Consider the following 15,483-nt stretch of genomic DNA (forward strand, 5'->3'; position numbering starts at 1 on the left):
AACAGTGGAGATGAACATTGAGCGGTTAAAAAAAAGAACACATCAACAAAGCTGAAGTGATGCTAGAAGCTTCTCCAGCCCACCAGAAATTAATTGACATTTCAAATTCTCACGGAGCCAAGGGTGGGAAATTTCCAGCTTCCGTTCTAACTAGTGTGCAGTCAGGGTAGCACTACTGCAACCCATATTTTACTTTTAAAATTCAAAATATAAAAAGCAATTCCCCCCTCCCTTTTCTGCCAACATTCACCTTCTCACATTACAACACTGGCTACACTTCAAAAGTACTTCATTGACAGTAAATTGCTTTGAGATGCCCAGTGGTCATGAACAATGCTATATAAATGCAGGTCTTTTCTTTAAAGATGTTGACAGTGTGCTGCAGCATGTCTCTGCAGGCACCAGTCACCTTCCAGTACCTCTCCCAAGTGGTCATTCTGCATGGGTAACTTTGACTGTGCGCTTACAGGTAATTCAGCCTCACTCTGCCTTTACCTGTTATCTGAACACATGCACTTACAAGTTCAGGTTGTCAATCATCCCGGATTGCCTAGGCGTCTGCTTGAACGTGACCCAAGCGTGCTGTTAGCCCAGCAACCCTTCACGCTTTAAATTTCTTGCCACAGTAGTGCCCACCCCCACCCTCATCCTCACCCTCTCTGTAACACCGCAGATCAACATTGCAAAGAGCCAGGAATTCCAGGAAAAATGGAATTGGTGGGGGAGCTTAGGAGTCGAGGGAGCTTGAGTCAGGTTGGCTTGGGAATTGGGCTGAGACATAAGAGTTGAAGGGTGGGAGGAGATGGCAGGTGTGAGGTGGGGAGGGGTTGGTGAAAACCACTTAGAGTCCGAGCCTGAGTCTGGTGAGTAGTTTCAGAAACGTGGTGCTAAACTGACTTTAAGACCATGTGCTCTGTGAGAGATATCCCAGACACTGAGCCCATTGTCCTTTTTGCAATCTCAGTTTGATTCAAGAGGGCTTGTACTAGCCAGTTTTGGCATGTGAAGTTCAAATACAGAATAGCCCTGACTGAGACTCCCAATTCAGAGTCATAGTCTTTATACCTAACTCAAATCCATTAAGTTAGGGTCACACACATTTGAAGGAGTGGCATGATCAGAAGTCACATGGTCATGTCATGCAGTTTGAACATGATGAAATTTCCAAGAATGCCTCCAACCAGACTTGGCAACTCTTTTCCAGGTGGAGGACAGGAAAACCCCTTAACCAAGAAGAAATTAGCCCAGCAATAGCACCTCTATTGCCACAAGAATGAAATCGGATAACTCAAGAGATTGAGAATCAAGTCTGGAACATTCCTGCTTTATGTAATTCATAATAGGTGGCAAAAAAGTTGTAAATTTGTTCATAGCTCATCTGGCTGGGGAGACCTTAGACTCCCTTGGTAGCATTCAATTGTTTTTTTAAGCAATTAACAGGCTTTTGCCTTCTCCAATCCACCTGCAAGTCCATTCCATGTATCGATCTTGGTCTTAAATTTGTCTTTTATTAGTTAGCACCTGCATTTCCTTGAACAGCTCTTAATTTAGTGTGAAGTATTTTTCTGGATTTACTGTTCCCATAATGTTAATATGCATCAGTCACCAGTTCATTGGATAAACATACTGAACCATGGGGGTAGGCCAAATGATATAAAGTATTTTAATCAAAGTGTGAGAGTAATACTGTAAATTAGTGAAAGAGTCATGATGTGCATTTCCAAAGTTCTTTAAACAATTCAGTTCTTAATTTATTTTAATAAATTTAGCATAGCGTACAAACTTATTTTGGCTAAAACAAATATTAAAATTAAATGTTAAATTACCAATTAAATTTTGCAATATAGTTTAATCCTATAAACACTGAATTATTGAGGTTGCATAAATTTTTTAGTTTTTATTCCTCTGGGTTTAGAAGGTACCACTGTGATCTAGTTAAGGTATTGAAAATGATAAAAGGATTTGATGAGTAGATACAGGGAAACTGTTTCCTTTAACGAGGAATTCCAGAACAATGGCAACAATATTAAAATTAGAACTCAGCAAAATTAGAAATTGTGAAATCAGAATGCTATTTTTTTGCACACAAAAAGTGTACTAGAAACCTGGAACTTTGTCCCTCAAAGTGCTGTAGATGTTGTGCCATTTGAAATTTAAGACTGAGATTAATAGATTATTTTGCTTAGTCAGGGTATCAAGGAAGGAATATAGAGCCAAGGTGCCATGATTTAGCTGAATGGGGAAATCAGCCTGGAGGGGCTAAAGTGTCCACTCCTTCCCATGTTCAGCCCGTTGCTAATGCCTAATATAGTACCAAGAGAAACATTATCCTGTTCCCAAATGTTTACTATACAATTTGGCCTGGGTCGCTCAATGGGCACAATTTCGCTCCCTATTTGACAGTGGATAGTATATGTTGCAGGATTTCCAATGAATTAAACCTTAAATCATTGTTTAAAGAAAACAAGAATGGCAGCAAAACTGGAAATAAGCTGCGCTTTGGCTCCATAGGAAAAAACACGGCGACTACTTGCACGACATACAAGGCAAACCGTTGCTGCCTGAACTCGCCGAAGGAGCATGTCCACCCTCGGTGCGACCAACCGCGCCTGCGCTCAATCCGCGCGATGCCCTCTGGGAGTTGTAGGCCCAGGCCCCGACCCCGGGAGGGGGGGGGGGGAGCCCCCCCCTTTCCCCACTTGTCGTAAAGAAACAGTGCGGCCTGGACTACATCCCCCGACAGGCCTTTCGTGTGGAGGAAAAAGGGGAGGGGGGGGAGGGGGTGTGGAGAGGGCGCCCGCTCGACCAATCAATAACCTGGGAACCGCAGGGGCGTCGATGAGGTAATGGATCACCGAGCGCTTTGCTTTTCAGTCAAGAGGGGAATGCTTTGATGAGGTCCTACCTGATGAATAGATGAAAGGGGGCGGGGGGGGGGGGTGAAAAATGTATATATAAAAAAAAACTTACGCCCCGTCCTTTCTTATCTTACTCGTTCGACAAGAATCCCATTTGTTTTTTTTTTAATTTCCCCCCCCCCCTCTTCCTCCTCCTCCTCTTTTAAGAGAGTCGTCCGGCGGGTGGGGGTGGTGAGGGTCGGGAAGGGGTTAAAAAGTGAGTGAAGAGGTGGAGAGAGAGTTTTGTTGCGCGGTGAGCTGCTAGGACCTGGTGCTGCTGCTGCTGCTGCTCCTGGCGGCGGCGGCGGCTGCGCTTTGATGTCGGGGCCGGCGGTGCAGGGGCTCCGAGTTCATCGTTGAGAGGCGGTTTAGTCGCGAGCGACAGAGCGAGCGAGAGGTGGTGGGGGGGAAGAGCGAGAGGGGGAGAGCGAGAGGGAGCGCGAGCAACGGCCGAACAGAAAGAAAAAGGGCGTCGTGATCTCTCCACAGCGCAGAGAGAGAGCGAGAGAGAGAGAAATCATTTTTTTTTTACCCCCCTCTCTCTTTCAGAAGAGAAATTTTAAAACTCGCCGCTTCCCGGGAGGGTGTTTTTTTTTAAAAAAAAAATTTATATATATATATATATTTTTTAAAAAAAAATTCCGGTTTCGTCTTTGTTTAAATGTGATTTATATTTAATTCCTGCATAAGCAACAACAACAACAACAACCGACCGACCTGAGCTGGGAAAGGGAAGGAAGGAAGGAAGAGGGGAGGGTTATTTTTTTTTTTAAAAAAAAGGAGAGGAAAAAAAAATAATATATATATATATATAAATATTTATTTATTATATATTTTATATTCTTTAAATCATGGAAGAGCCGGGGCGGAGGCGGCCGTCGTCGCCGCCGTTTCTACCCGGCCGTAACCGCGGATCCTCCTCATGGAAGAAACTTTCTCACAGATTCGCCTGGGGAAAGGAGTTACCCGCCACGGTGCATGTTGTGTAGGACGCGGGGAAGTTTTGTGTGTCCAGGTAAATACATCCAGTCTCTTCGTCTCTCGCCTGGCGTGTTTTGGGGGTGGGGGAGGAAGGAGAGGAGAGGGTGGGGGGTTTGTTTGTAAATGTCTCTCTGGTCTATGTCTGTATATATATTAGAGAGAGAGAGAGAGAGAGAGATATAGACACATACACAAGAGCTCGGCTCCAGCAGCTTTTTCTTTTAAAAGTCACTTCCAGCAAAGTGTGTGTGTGATGGTGGTGGTGGTGGGGGGGGGGTTTATTATTATTATTTTTTTTGGGGTAGGGGGGTTTTTTTTTTGGTTCCAAGGAATTCATTGCAAAGTTTAAAGGAGGAGAGAAACGTTGTGGCTGCAAATCCGCAGACTCTCCTCTCCAACTGGCACGTTGCAACTTTATTTTCTCTCTCTCTCTCTCTCTCTCTCTCGATGATGATGATGAAGCGAAAAAAAAATAAAAGGGGTTAAAAATAAAACTTGCACGAATCTGCAGATCCGATTTGAAATGCATTTTTTTCCCTCTTTTTTTTGCACCATCGCGTTTGATTTCTTGGTGGGACCCCATCCAATGTTTATAAGAACCTGTTCTTCTCCATTTCCTTCTCCCTCTCTCTCTTTCCACCCCCCCCCCCCCCCCCCCACACGGGTCTGGTTGCCAATGTCCACCCTGCTCTGTTGTGCTCTGCCAGCTCTCCTGCTTTATCACAGCGAAGGGGGAAGCTGCGATTCCCCTGCAGAGGAAACGTTGCCTCTGGAAGGCGAGCTCGCAAAGAATTCAGTCATTTAATAACTGGAAACTTTGCCCAACTTCACAGTTGCTGGTCCAAATAGTAGTGACATCTGTTCGCGTTCCTGAGCTGAATTAGCTGTTGCGCTGCATTTCAAACAACAAAAAAAAAATAGCTGGACACCAAAGTCGTGCTCTAACATTTGTTTATTGGCCTTTAATGTTACGTTTAGATGACAACAGTAACAGCATTGACCTGTACCCTTTCGCTATTCAACCAACACCTTTTCCCTTTGACAGGTTTTTTCCATCTCTTTTTTTTGTTGCTCTGATCACATTCACACAGTGTATGATAGTGTCTCGTTTACCACTGTAGCTGCCTTTACAATGGCTAACTCCGCTTTAGCAAAACTAATTTTAAACTGCACTTTCTGAAAGGCTTGCAAGTGCGCGACGTTCACTTTTCATCTGCTGTTTTGCTTAGGCCATATGGGGGTTGACGATATTTAATGATCTTGGAAGGCATGATCAATAAGTTAGAAAACGCGCGAAATGGAAAATAATCACAGTATAGTGGTTTAATACAATCATCTAACTGACTCTTTTGGGTACTTCTGAGTTATTGGGGATCGGGCCTTTTGAGAAAAGTAGAATTGCGGTTTGAACTATTTTAATGATGAAGGCATTGGTGAGAAGTTTGACCTTGGCTGACCTCTGAACTTCGAATATAGTTTATTCCTTTGCCTAACACACATCTATCCAGAATTTAAACTCAAAACAGACAAGTTAATGTGATGTAGTCGAGATTCCATAAGTATCCTTTTGAGTTTTAAAAAAAAAATTAATTACTTCAAAGTCCGTGTTTACAGGAGAGTTTGGGCTGAAGGGGCTTACGAGATGGGAAAATCACAATATCTAGAATTGTTTGTCGTATTCAGAGTAGCGGTTTGAATGCATAATTGTAACTGAGGGAACACGCTTGCAATTTAAGAGATTGTGGTTACCTTGAATTTTAAGAATGGGTGCCAGTATCGGGTTAAATGAATAAAAAATGTAAAGTATATTTTGTTGCATGTGTTACTGCACTTCATTTTGGGGGTACTTTTATGATTGTTTCAAAAGATAACAAATAGGTACTAGGATAAGACGTGTTCCAGTGATATAAACTAGGTGTAAAGTCTAAGGCACAGGTCATAGTGTCTGGAGTAACTATTTTTCATTGTTAGCGTTATAACTTGGTGGTTAAACAAGAGATTGTAACACGATTAGGCATTTCTGACCGGATATAATTAAACAGAGTAGGTTTTTTTTTGCATCTTGTGTCTTTTCCACTCCAGGGTATGAGTGACCTGTTTGTTCTTGTAAGCCCTTATATAAATGATATTATGTGACCTGTGCCAAAATAAATAACAATTGCAACAATGTGGACACATGCAGTTTCTTCGCATTTTTCTCAGAAGTTCCGCCCTCGGTATACAAGTATTATTGGCCTAAAAGTTGTCACCTTTTGTAATTTGGCCCTGATAACGTGAATGCAATTTATACAATGAGATATTTATTGTGGTGAAATGAAATGACACACAAAGTAGCAAAAGTTCATGAAGGTTTGCAGCAATGTAAACATGATTTACATTGTCACGCTTCGTTATTGCCTACTATTTTGATACATACCTAATAGAGTTAGACGTCTGCTCGAATGTGCTTGATTATTGAGAATGACATTGCGTGAAACATACAAAGGCAGTATAATAGAAATAAATACACATAGGGGACATCTGAGACCTTTTAATGCGCTTAGCACAAATCACGATTAGCAAAAGTAATATTGATTTTCTGAATTTTATAAATTTACAAGTCATTTTGTTATTGAGTAGAATTAGAGAAAGAGTTTAGGCCAAAGGATTTTCAATTTCTATGATGTGTAGATGAACTCCTTGCAATGCAAGTACTAAGACAGGGGGCGCTGTTTAGCTCTTTCAAGAAGGACCAGGGAATGTGTATGGTTGCCTGAGTGTGTGCGAGAGATTGAAAATAACAAAGAAAGTGTTTAAGTATTTTCCTGTTGTTAATATCCTTTTTGGTGTTTGGGCTTTAAGGATTTCAGATGCACGCGGAAGCAGAACATAGATTTTTACAGGTCGGTCGTGAAGCTAGGAGCGGGCTTAATTGCAATGTGAGGGGGAGAGGTTCCTGAAAATGTGCATTGGGGGGTTTGAATCGTGCTGGGGTTGTATGCCAATCATTTGTAGATCAAGTTTAGATGAGATTTATTTTCAACCGAATCTTGAATTAATTTGATTTACTGTTGCGACATTTGATGTTAGAAAGTTGTATAAGCTGCAGTGTTTAAAAAAAACAAGGGGCCTGGGCCGTTTTTATTAGAAACAAAACGAGAACTGCAAGTAGCTAAAAAGGGTCTCGTTTGCTCTTTCCCATCCCCCACTGTGCCGGAGAGGCCAAGAAATGAATGCGATGCGGGCTGCAGATGCATCAGTCAGATCAAGGGGACTGATGCACAAACATCTCGCAAGTCTAAGATACAGCGATTCACTACCAACTCGATCTAGCGTTCTCTGTAACTAGCCTGTTTAGACATATCTATTTAACCATAGTCTGAAGGTGGACGATTAAAAATAACCCCTCAGCAAAGGATTCAGAAGGAAAAGTATCTGATGAATAATAGCTTATGCACTGCAGCAGATTAAACAGCGATTGTAGGTGGTTTTAACACATCAAACGGGCAGACTGCTTTTAAATGCAGGTCGATGCGTGTGAGTATACAGTAGTACCGTTTGATTAATTTTTATATTCAGTAGATGCCATTGGAATGGAGTTGAAAGGTGTTTAATTGATTTTAATTGCTCTCAGATTTAATTTTAAATATTATTTGCTAAGTATGTTGAAATTCTTAGTACAATTGACAGCTGTTACATTTGTTCAAGCTTTTATGCTGCACGACCGAATACCAGATACGTTTTCAAGCAGGTTTTTTTTAAAGAAAATGTATTTCAGTAGATGGTTCCCCTGTGGAGTGGATCATTGGAAACTAGGCCACTCTAGATCCAGCAAATAGATTGTTAAAACATTGTTACTCCATTCTCCCTAGTTACTATGTTTCAAAATCTTTAAAATCGGAGAAATGGATTTTACTCAAAATGCAAATTAGAATTTCTTGATTATCTATTTAAATATACAGGGTGATTTTAAACTTGTTAGAAATCCATGATAACTTATGTTTGTACATATGGTTATAACTTGAGAAATTATCAGGGTTGACACCACACTTCAAGAAGCAATGGATGTTCTGAGTATTGGTTGTGTCATTTGATTGCCATTAAATAATTACTTTAACAAATGAACTTGCGCAGACTGCTTACTCTTGTGATGGGTATGTTAAACAATTCTTGGGATTTAAATGCAGTTCATACTTCTCTTTCTCCAGCAAAATGGTTGGGGCTTCCATCTATGTTGTTCTCAACCAGTCAGAGGCATGGCAGCAGTGGCTCTTTCATCCTTCAATTCTCCCTTTTTTAATGTGATGCTGTTTTCTATCCCTCCACATACCCCAGATAGTTTAACTTTCAAAGTGTTGCATGTCAGAGGGCATTCATTAATGTTATACATTGTGAGAGTGTCTGAAGCTTTAAATAAAATATGCCATATTAGTTAATTTAAGTCTTTATGCTTCTCACCCCAAAATAGGAAGCAAATCTGACTTTAGTCAGAAGCCCAACTTGGGGCATGGCAGTATGATCCTTCGAACACACAAGATGTGGCTATAATTTGGTTAAGTTGAAATGTCATTGGTTGAGCAAATGTCATTGGTTGACAAGCTCATCAAACAGTGTAGGAAAGTTTTATAATTTACCAATCTGCTAGATTGTGCCTCATTCCTAGTCATGCATAGCAAAATTTATTGTTGGAGTTGAAATATGATTCTTTAAATGTAGCCTGATGCAGTGTAAACAAATATATTGTTGAGCTTTGCAAGAAGCATTGTATACTTGCAAAAGCAATGCAATTATATGTACTGTCAAAAATAGTCTGAATTGGTGTAAAGAGATGATATTAACTGTTAGCTTGGATTTCCATTTTTTTTGGTGTAAAGCAGCAAGTGGTTTTTGTTGATTTATACTTTTGGGATTTTTAAAATTTTCAATAGAAAATTGAAAGTCTGAAAATATTCTATTCAACAAAGCAAGCAATGGTAGAAATTTTACATAAATGATCAAAAATAAGATTTTTTTTTAGTTACTGAAACTGCAGTTATCTGGCATTAGTATTTTCTTTTACTATTTGATGCAATGCCTAGTATGAAAAGATGCATTAAGAGTATGGTAATATTAAAATGTTCAGTGTTGCAAATAAATGATGAGTATGAATTGTGGTAGGTGACAAGGCACTTAGAAAAGGTTAGAACAATTTTTTGAAATTATTTTCATTTTTAGTATCATTGGAATTTTTAATTGTGATTGTAAGACATGGATTTCAGAAAATTGTATTGAAGCATTGTCTTTTGTTTGGAAAAAAGTATAATTTAAAAATGGAAAAAATAAACAAACCTGCACTTATAATGCATCTTTTCCAACCTAAGGTGATCCCAAAGTACTTCAGAGCCAATTAATTACTTTTGAAGTGAGTTATTGTTTTAATGCAAGTGAACATACCAGCCAATTTGCATTAAGCAAGGTCCCACAAACAGCAATGAAAGAAACGATCAGATAATCTGTTGTAGTGATCTTGGTTGAGAGGTAAATGCTGCCTGGTCACCAGGACATCTCCCTTGATCTTAATGCTGTGGGATCTTATATAACCATGTGAGAGGGCAGATGGGGCCGTGCTTTTAATTGCATCTTTGACAGTGCAACACTCCCTCTGCATTCTGCTGAAAGTTTAATCCAGATTATGTGCTCGAATTCTGGAGAGGCTTGAACCTGCAATTTTCTGACCCGGGTGATAATGCTACTATTACAAAGGAATGAACTCTGTAAAGAATTTATTGCTGTTTTATGATTTTTGTTTTGATAAAATAAACTGCTGTAGTTACATTTCTAAACATAAAATTTGGTGCTAGTGTTTTGTTATGTAAGGGGCTTTTGGGTGTAGAATGGGGTTACTGCTAGTAATCCCATCATTATTCTCCTTTTTCCATGTTCCATCCACAAAAAAGAAAACTGACAATATATTGGGAGCATTGATTGTTAACATGTGGTAGCCTGCCCAGATGAATTAACTGCAGACATAGTACTTGTTATATATGTGATCTGATCTAGCATGGGCATTAGAAATCAACACTGGATTATTTTTTAACTCAATGTGCAGTTTATTGACTGTCATCTTACTAGCACCTTTAGCATTTCAACACAAAAAGTTCTAATATAAGACAACCAAGGCATCTTGTTTCTTTGCTAATGTTATTTATGAACTGTGGCCAATATGTTGACGGGCTTGATTTGAAGCAATTGAGAAAGCCCAGTGTCCTTCCTTTGGGAGAATAGGTTAAGCGAAAGTCAAGTAAAGACCTTTTATAGAATTGCTAAGAATTGATCTTGATCCCTGTATCTTCATTTATAGAGTTGCACGTTTGGGGTTTCACATTTTCAAGTTATGTGTATGTCCTTGTTTGTAGTAGGATTATAGGTTATGTATGCTAAAGAATGAAGTGATACGCTATAAGCTAGTCTGAGTATTTTGTTTTTATTTTTGTACATAATGTTTTGGATTTAGGAGAACTATTGGAAAAAGATGTTTGTGATGACCTGATGTCTGCAATTTGTAACTTAAAAGTCATATAATTCATATGTGGACTACACTAAGCTCAATTATGATGTTTGCTGTTAAAATATTGCAGAAAAATGGTTAACTTTTTTTTTAATTACAGGAAGAATATAATCCCAGCAACATTTGGTCTCTGCTTGAATACTTGACAATAGGAGGAATTGGGACTGTACTGGATTTGGTGCTGTGCATGTGGTTGCTACAAAAATGAGTGCGAGAGGAAAGGCATATTTGATGGACCTAGGGGGAAGCTTTACTGAAGATGCACCAAGGCCACCAGTCCCAGGTGAGGAAGGTGAGCTGGCGTCTACAGACAGTAGGCAATTGAATCACAATTTCTACCCTATAAAAACCGAAGGGCTTAAAAGTGAGGCATCCACAGCAACTCCACGGCGGCCAGATTTGGATTTGGGTTATGAACCAGAGGGTAGTGCTTCACCAACACCCCCATACTTGAGATGGGCAGAATCCTTACACTCCTTACTGGATGATCAGGATGGAATAAATTTATTCAGGACTTTCTTAAAACAAGAAGACTGTGCGGACCTGTTGGATTTTTGGTTTGCATGCAGTGGATTTAGAAAACTGGAACCTAATGATTCTAATGAAGAAAAGAGGCTTAAATTGGCAAAAGCCATATATAAGAAATACGTTCTGGATAATAATGGTATTGTGTCCAGGCAGATCAAACCAGCCACTAAAAGCTTCATAAAGGATTGTGTTATGAAGCAACAGATAGACCCTGCCATGTTTGACCAGGCCCAAACTGAAATTCAGGTAATGATGGAGGAGAACACCTACCCTGTATTCCTGAAGTCTGATATTTATTTGGAATATACAAGGACAGGTGGAGAAAGTCCAAAGTTGTACAGTGATCAGAGCTCAGGGTCTGGGACAGGAAAGGCATTATTAGGATATTTGCCTACTTTGAATGAGGATGAGGAATGGAAATGTGACCAAGACACAGATGAACAAAAAGGGAGAGATTTGGCCACTGTTAACAGGCTTACACAGAAACTGCTTATGGAAACAGCGCCACAACGTGCTGGTCCAACCAGGAGATTCGATGAAGGTCGGGAGTACAGGTAATGGCTTAGTGGTATTGAGTAAGGGTCAGATTCTTGAACTGTTCATAGTGTTAAAAATCAGTGTTGTCACCTTGCTTGTTTAGTGTGTTGGTAACCATATATTTTGTGGGAAAGTTCCAATTATGCTAAAGCATTTAATCTTTTTAATGACAAAGTTTGGGGCCTGAATATTGAGGGTTATATGACATTCAAGAAGAATAGGAAGCCAGGTAAGAGTGGAGGGGTAGCATTGTTGATCAAGGATGGCATTGGTGCAATAGTTAGAGATGACCTTGGTTCAGGAGATCAGGATGTAGAATTGGTTTGGGTGGAGGTGAGGAATAGTAGGGGGATGAAGTCATTTGTGGGAGTGGCCTACAGGCCCCCTAACAGTGACCACAATGTAGGGCAAAGTATACAAGAAATAAAAACAGAAAATGCTTGAAAAACTCAGCAGGCCTGGCAGCATCTGTGGAGGGAGAAACAGAGTTAACATATCGAGTGTTTATGACTCCTCTCCAGAGCTGAAAAAGAGTCATACGGACTCGAAATGTTAACTCTGTTTCTCTCTCCGCAGATACTGCCAGACCTGCTGAGTTTTTCAAGCATTTTATGTTTTTATTTCAGATTTCCAGCATCTGCATTTTGCTTCTATATTATACATGAAGAAATATTGGGTGCTGTGACAAAGGGGTGGCAATAATCATTGCTGATTTCAATCTATATATATATATAAACTGGAAAAATCAGATTGACAGTAGTAGCCTGGATGAGGAGTTCATAGGATGCTTTCGAGAGAATTTTTTAGAGCAGCACGTTATGGAACCAACCAGAGAGCAGGTAATATTAGACTTGGTATTGTGTAATGTTACAGGATTAATTAATGACCTCCGAGTGAAGGCACCCCAAGGTAGCAGCAATCACAATATTATTGAATTTTACATCCAGTTTGAAAGGGAGAAGAGTGGATCTAAGGCTAGTATTTTAAACTTAAATAAGGACAACTATGCAGGCATGAAAGTTGAGCTAATTGAAGTGAACTAGGATACTAGGCTAGGAGATAGATCAATAGAGAAGCTGTGGCAGACATTTTAGAGGATATTCCAGAATACTCAGGATAAGTACATTCCTACTATAAAGACAAATTCTAAGGGGAGGACCTACCATCTGTGGTTAACTGAAGAAGTTAAGGGAAAGCATCAAACTTGAGGAAAAAGCATATAACTATGCAAAGATGAGTGGCAGGTCAGATGCTTGGTCAGAATATAAAGAACAGCAGAGAATGACAGAAGGTTAATCAGGAGAAAGAAATTAGAATATAAGAGGAAGCTAGCCAGAAATGTGTAAACAGCAAGAGTTTCTACAGGTATTTAAAAAAGGAAAAGAGTGAATATTGGTGCAGAGTTAATAGTTGATAAGGAAATGATGGATGAAATGAACAAATATTTTGCTTCTGTCTTCACTTTGGAGGATACAAAAAAACATTCCAGTAATAGTTGTAAATCAGGAGGTGGAAGGGAGAAATGAACTTGGTGAAATTACAATGACTAGGGAAACGGTACTGAGCAAACTGATGGAGCTGCGGGCTGCCAATTCTTCGGGTCCAGGTGGACTTCATCCTAGGGTCTTAAAAGGGGTGTCTAATAAGGTAGTAGATGCGTTGCTGTTAATTTTCCAAAATTTGCTAGATTCTGGAAAGGTTCCATCAGACTGAAAAGTAGCAAATAAAGCCCCTCCATTCAAGAAGGGAGGGAGGCAGAAAACAGGAAATGATAGGCCAGTTAGCTTGGCATCTGTTGTGGGGAAGGTGTTAGAGTCAATCATTAAGGAGGTTATAACTGGGCACTTAAAGAAAAACAAGGTAATTGGGAAGAGTCAGCATGGTTTTGAGAAAGGGAAATCATGTTTATCCAATCTTTTGGAGTTCTTCAAAGGAGTAACATGCACTGTGGATAAAGGCGAGCCTCTAGACGTGCTGTACTTGGACTTCCAGAAGGCATTTGATAAGGTGCCACATGAAAGATTATTGAGGAAAATAAAAGCCCATGGTGTAGCGGGGTAACATATTAGCCTGGATAGAAGATTGGCTGGCTGGCAGAAAACAGATAATGCACAATTGGGTCTTTGATTGGCAGGATGCAACAAGTGAAGTTCCGCAAGGGTCTATGCTGGGGCATCAACATTTTGCAATTTACATCAATGACTTAGTTGAGGGGAGCAAAGGCATGGTAGCTAAAGTTTCAAATGACACAAAGATAGGTGGGAAAGAGGACATGTTGTGAAGAGGACATAAGGAGTTTGCAGTCGGATGTAGACAGGTTGAGTGAGTGGGCAATAATACGGCAGATGGATAAAATGTGGGAAAATGTGAAGTTGTTCACTTGGCAGGAAGAACAAAAAAGCAGAATATTACTTAAACGGAGAATGGCTGCAGAATTCCAAGGTGCAGAGGGATCTAGGTGGTCTAGTGCATGAGTCACAAAAAGTTAGTATGCAGGTACAGCAAGTAATTATGAAGGCTAATGGAATGCTAGCCTTTATTACGAGAGGAATTGACCATAGAATTAAGGATGCAATGCTTCAGTTATACAGGACATTGGTGAGACTGCATCTTGAATACTGTGTGCAATTTTGGTCTCCATATTTAACAAAGGATGTAAATGTGTTGGAGGCGGTTCAGAGGAATGAGCGGGTTGTCATGTGGGGAAAGGTTAGACAGACTGGGCTTGTTTCTACTGGAGTTTAGAAGAGTGAGGGGTGACTTGACTGAAGTATATAAGATCCTGACAGTATTGGCAAGGTGGATGTAGAAAAAGATGTTTCCTCTTGTGGGTAAGCCTAGAACTAGGGAGCACTGTTTTAAAATTAGGGGCCGCCCTTCTAGGAGAGAGATGAGAATTTTTTTGAGTGTTGTGCGACTTTGGAACTCTGCCTCACGAGGCGGTGGAAGCAGGGCCATTGAATATTTTTAAGGTGGAGGTAGGTAGATTCTTGTTAGGCAAGGAAATCGAAGGTTATCTGGTTAGATAGGAATGTGGAATTTGAAGCACAAACAGATCAGCCATGATCTTATTGAATGACAGAGCAGGCTCAAGGGGCCGAATGGCTTACTTCTGCTCCTATTTCGTATGCTCGTAAGTATCACCACATCTTAAAATAGTCTCTGGCAAAATCCAAGATTCAAAAGACGAAGCCAACAATCTAATGCTACTGCACAATTTAAGTTAATGTAGTATGCAAACTGCAGTGCTCACCATGTTTTACTGGAACACAATTTTAGTTCTACAGTGCAACAGAGAAAAACAAATTCAAATGCTTGCACTTAGAACGATGGTGACTACATTGGATGGGCCATGTGTATGATAAAATATTTTGTGGCTAAGAGTTTACGCTATACAACTGTTACTTGGAAGAATGTCTCCCTGTTATTAAATGTAGGCTGCTATTTTAAGAGGTTTTGAAGAAGAAAAATACTTTTTACGTTTTTATTTGCTGAAATGTTGCGCAGAATCTTTGATTGTAATTGCTTTAATGGAAAAGAAAGAAGGATTTATTTTGTTACTAGTCACTTTTCGACTGACCAAGCTTGAAGTAAATTTATACAGTGCTGTTGCTGATAATGGTTTCATTATGTGTTAGTCAAAGTATACATAGTGTATAAAGCCTGTATTTGATGGTTCATATGTGGTCAGAATGATCCATGTATGAACATTTTGCTTTTTGTATCAGTTACAGTTAAATGTTTATCTATCAATATTATTTGTAATTTGTTTTTCTCTTATTCACAATGTTGCCATAATTAACATGTTCTGATCAGTTCCTGCAGCTCTCAATGAAAGCACTGCTCAGTGTAATCTAGTTTATAATTAGTACAGGCATTGGAGAGTATTTCTACGGAAATAAAGATGGTTAGATCAGCCTGGAATGGTTTGTGTTGAGACGGGCTGAAAGCTCTTTTCTCATCCCTATATTTTTGTATTGTACAGAAAAACTAACAATGAATTAGAATGAACTC

General features: G+C 39.7%; 1 protein-coding gene across 2 annotated transcripts in view; it reads left to right on the forward strand.

Annotated features, from left to right (window-relative positions):
• Nucleotides 1-3,751: 3,751 nt before the first annotated feature.
• axin1 (axin 1) overlaps nucleotides 3,752-15,483 on the forward strand; it is a 110,273-nt gene continuing 98,541 nt past the window's right edge. For both annotated transcript variants that reach the window (XM_078558970.1, XM_078558971.1), the window contains exons 1-2: nucleotides 3,752-3,912; nucleotides 10,505-11,486. In XM_078558970.1, coding sequence (XP_078415096.1) covers nucleotides 10,609-11,486 — 878 coding nt within the window. In that variant the 5' untranslated portion in view covers nucleotides 3,752-3,912; nucleotides 10,505-10,608. The remainder of the gene's footprint in view (nucleotides 3,913-10,504; nucleotides 11,487-15,483) is intronic.

This window comes from Cetorhinus maximus, chromosome 15 (assembly GCF_964194155.1).
Source record: "Cetorhinus maximus chromosome 15, sCetMax3.hap1.1, whole genome shotgun sequence".
Classification (NCBI taxonomy): Eukaryota; Metazoa; Chordata; class Chondrichthyes; order Lamniformes; family Cetorhinidae; genus Cetorhinus; species Cetorhinus maximus.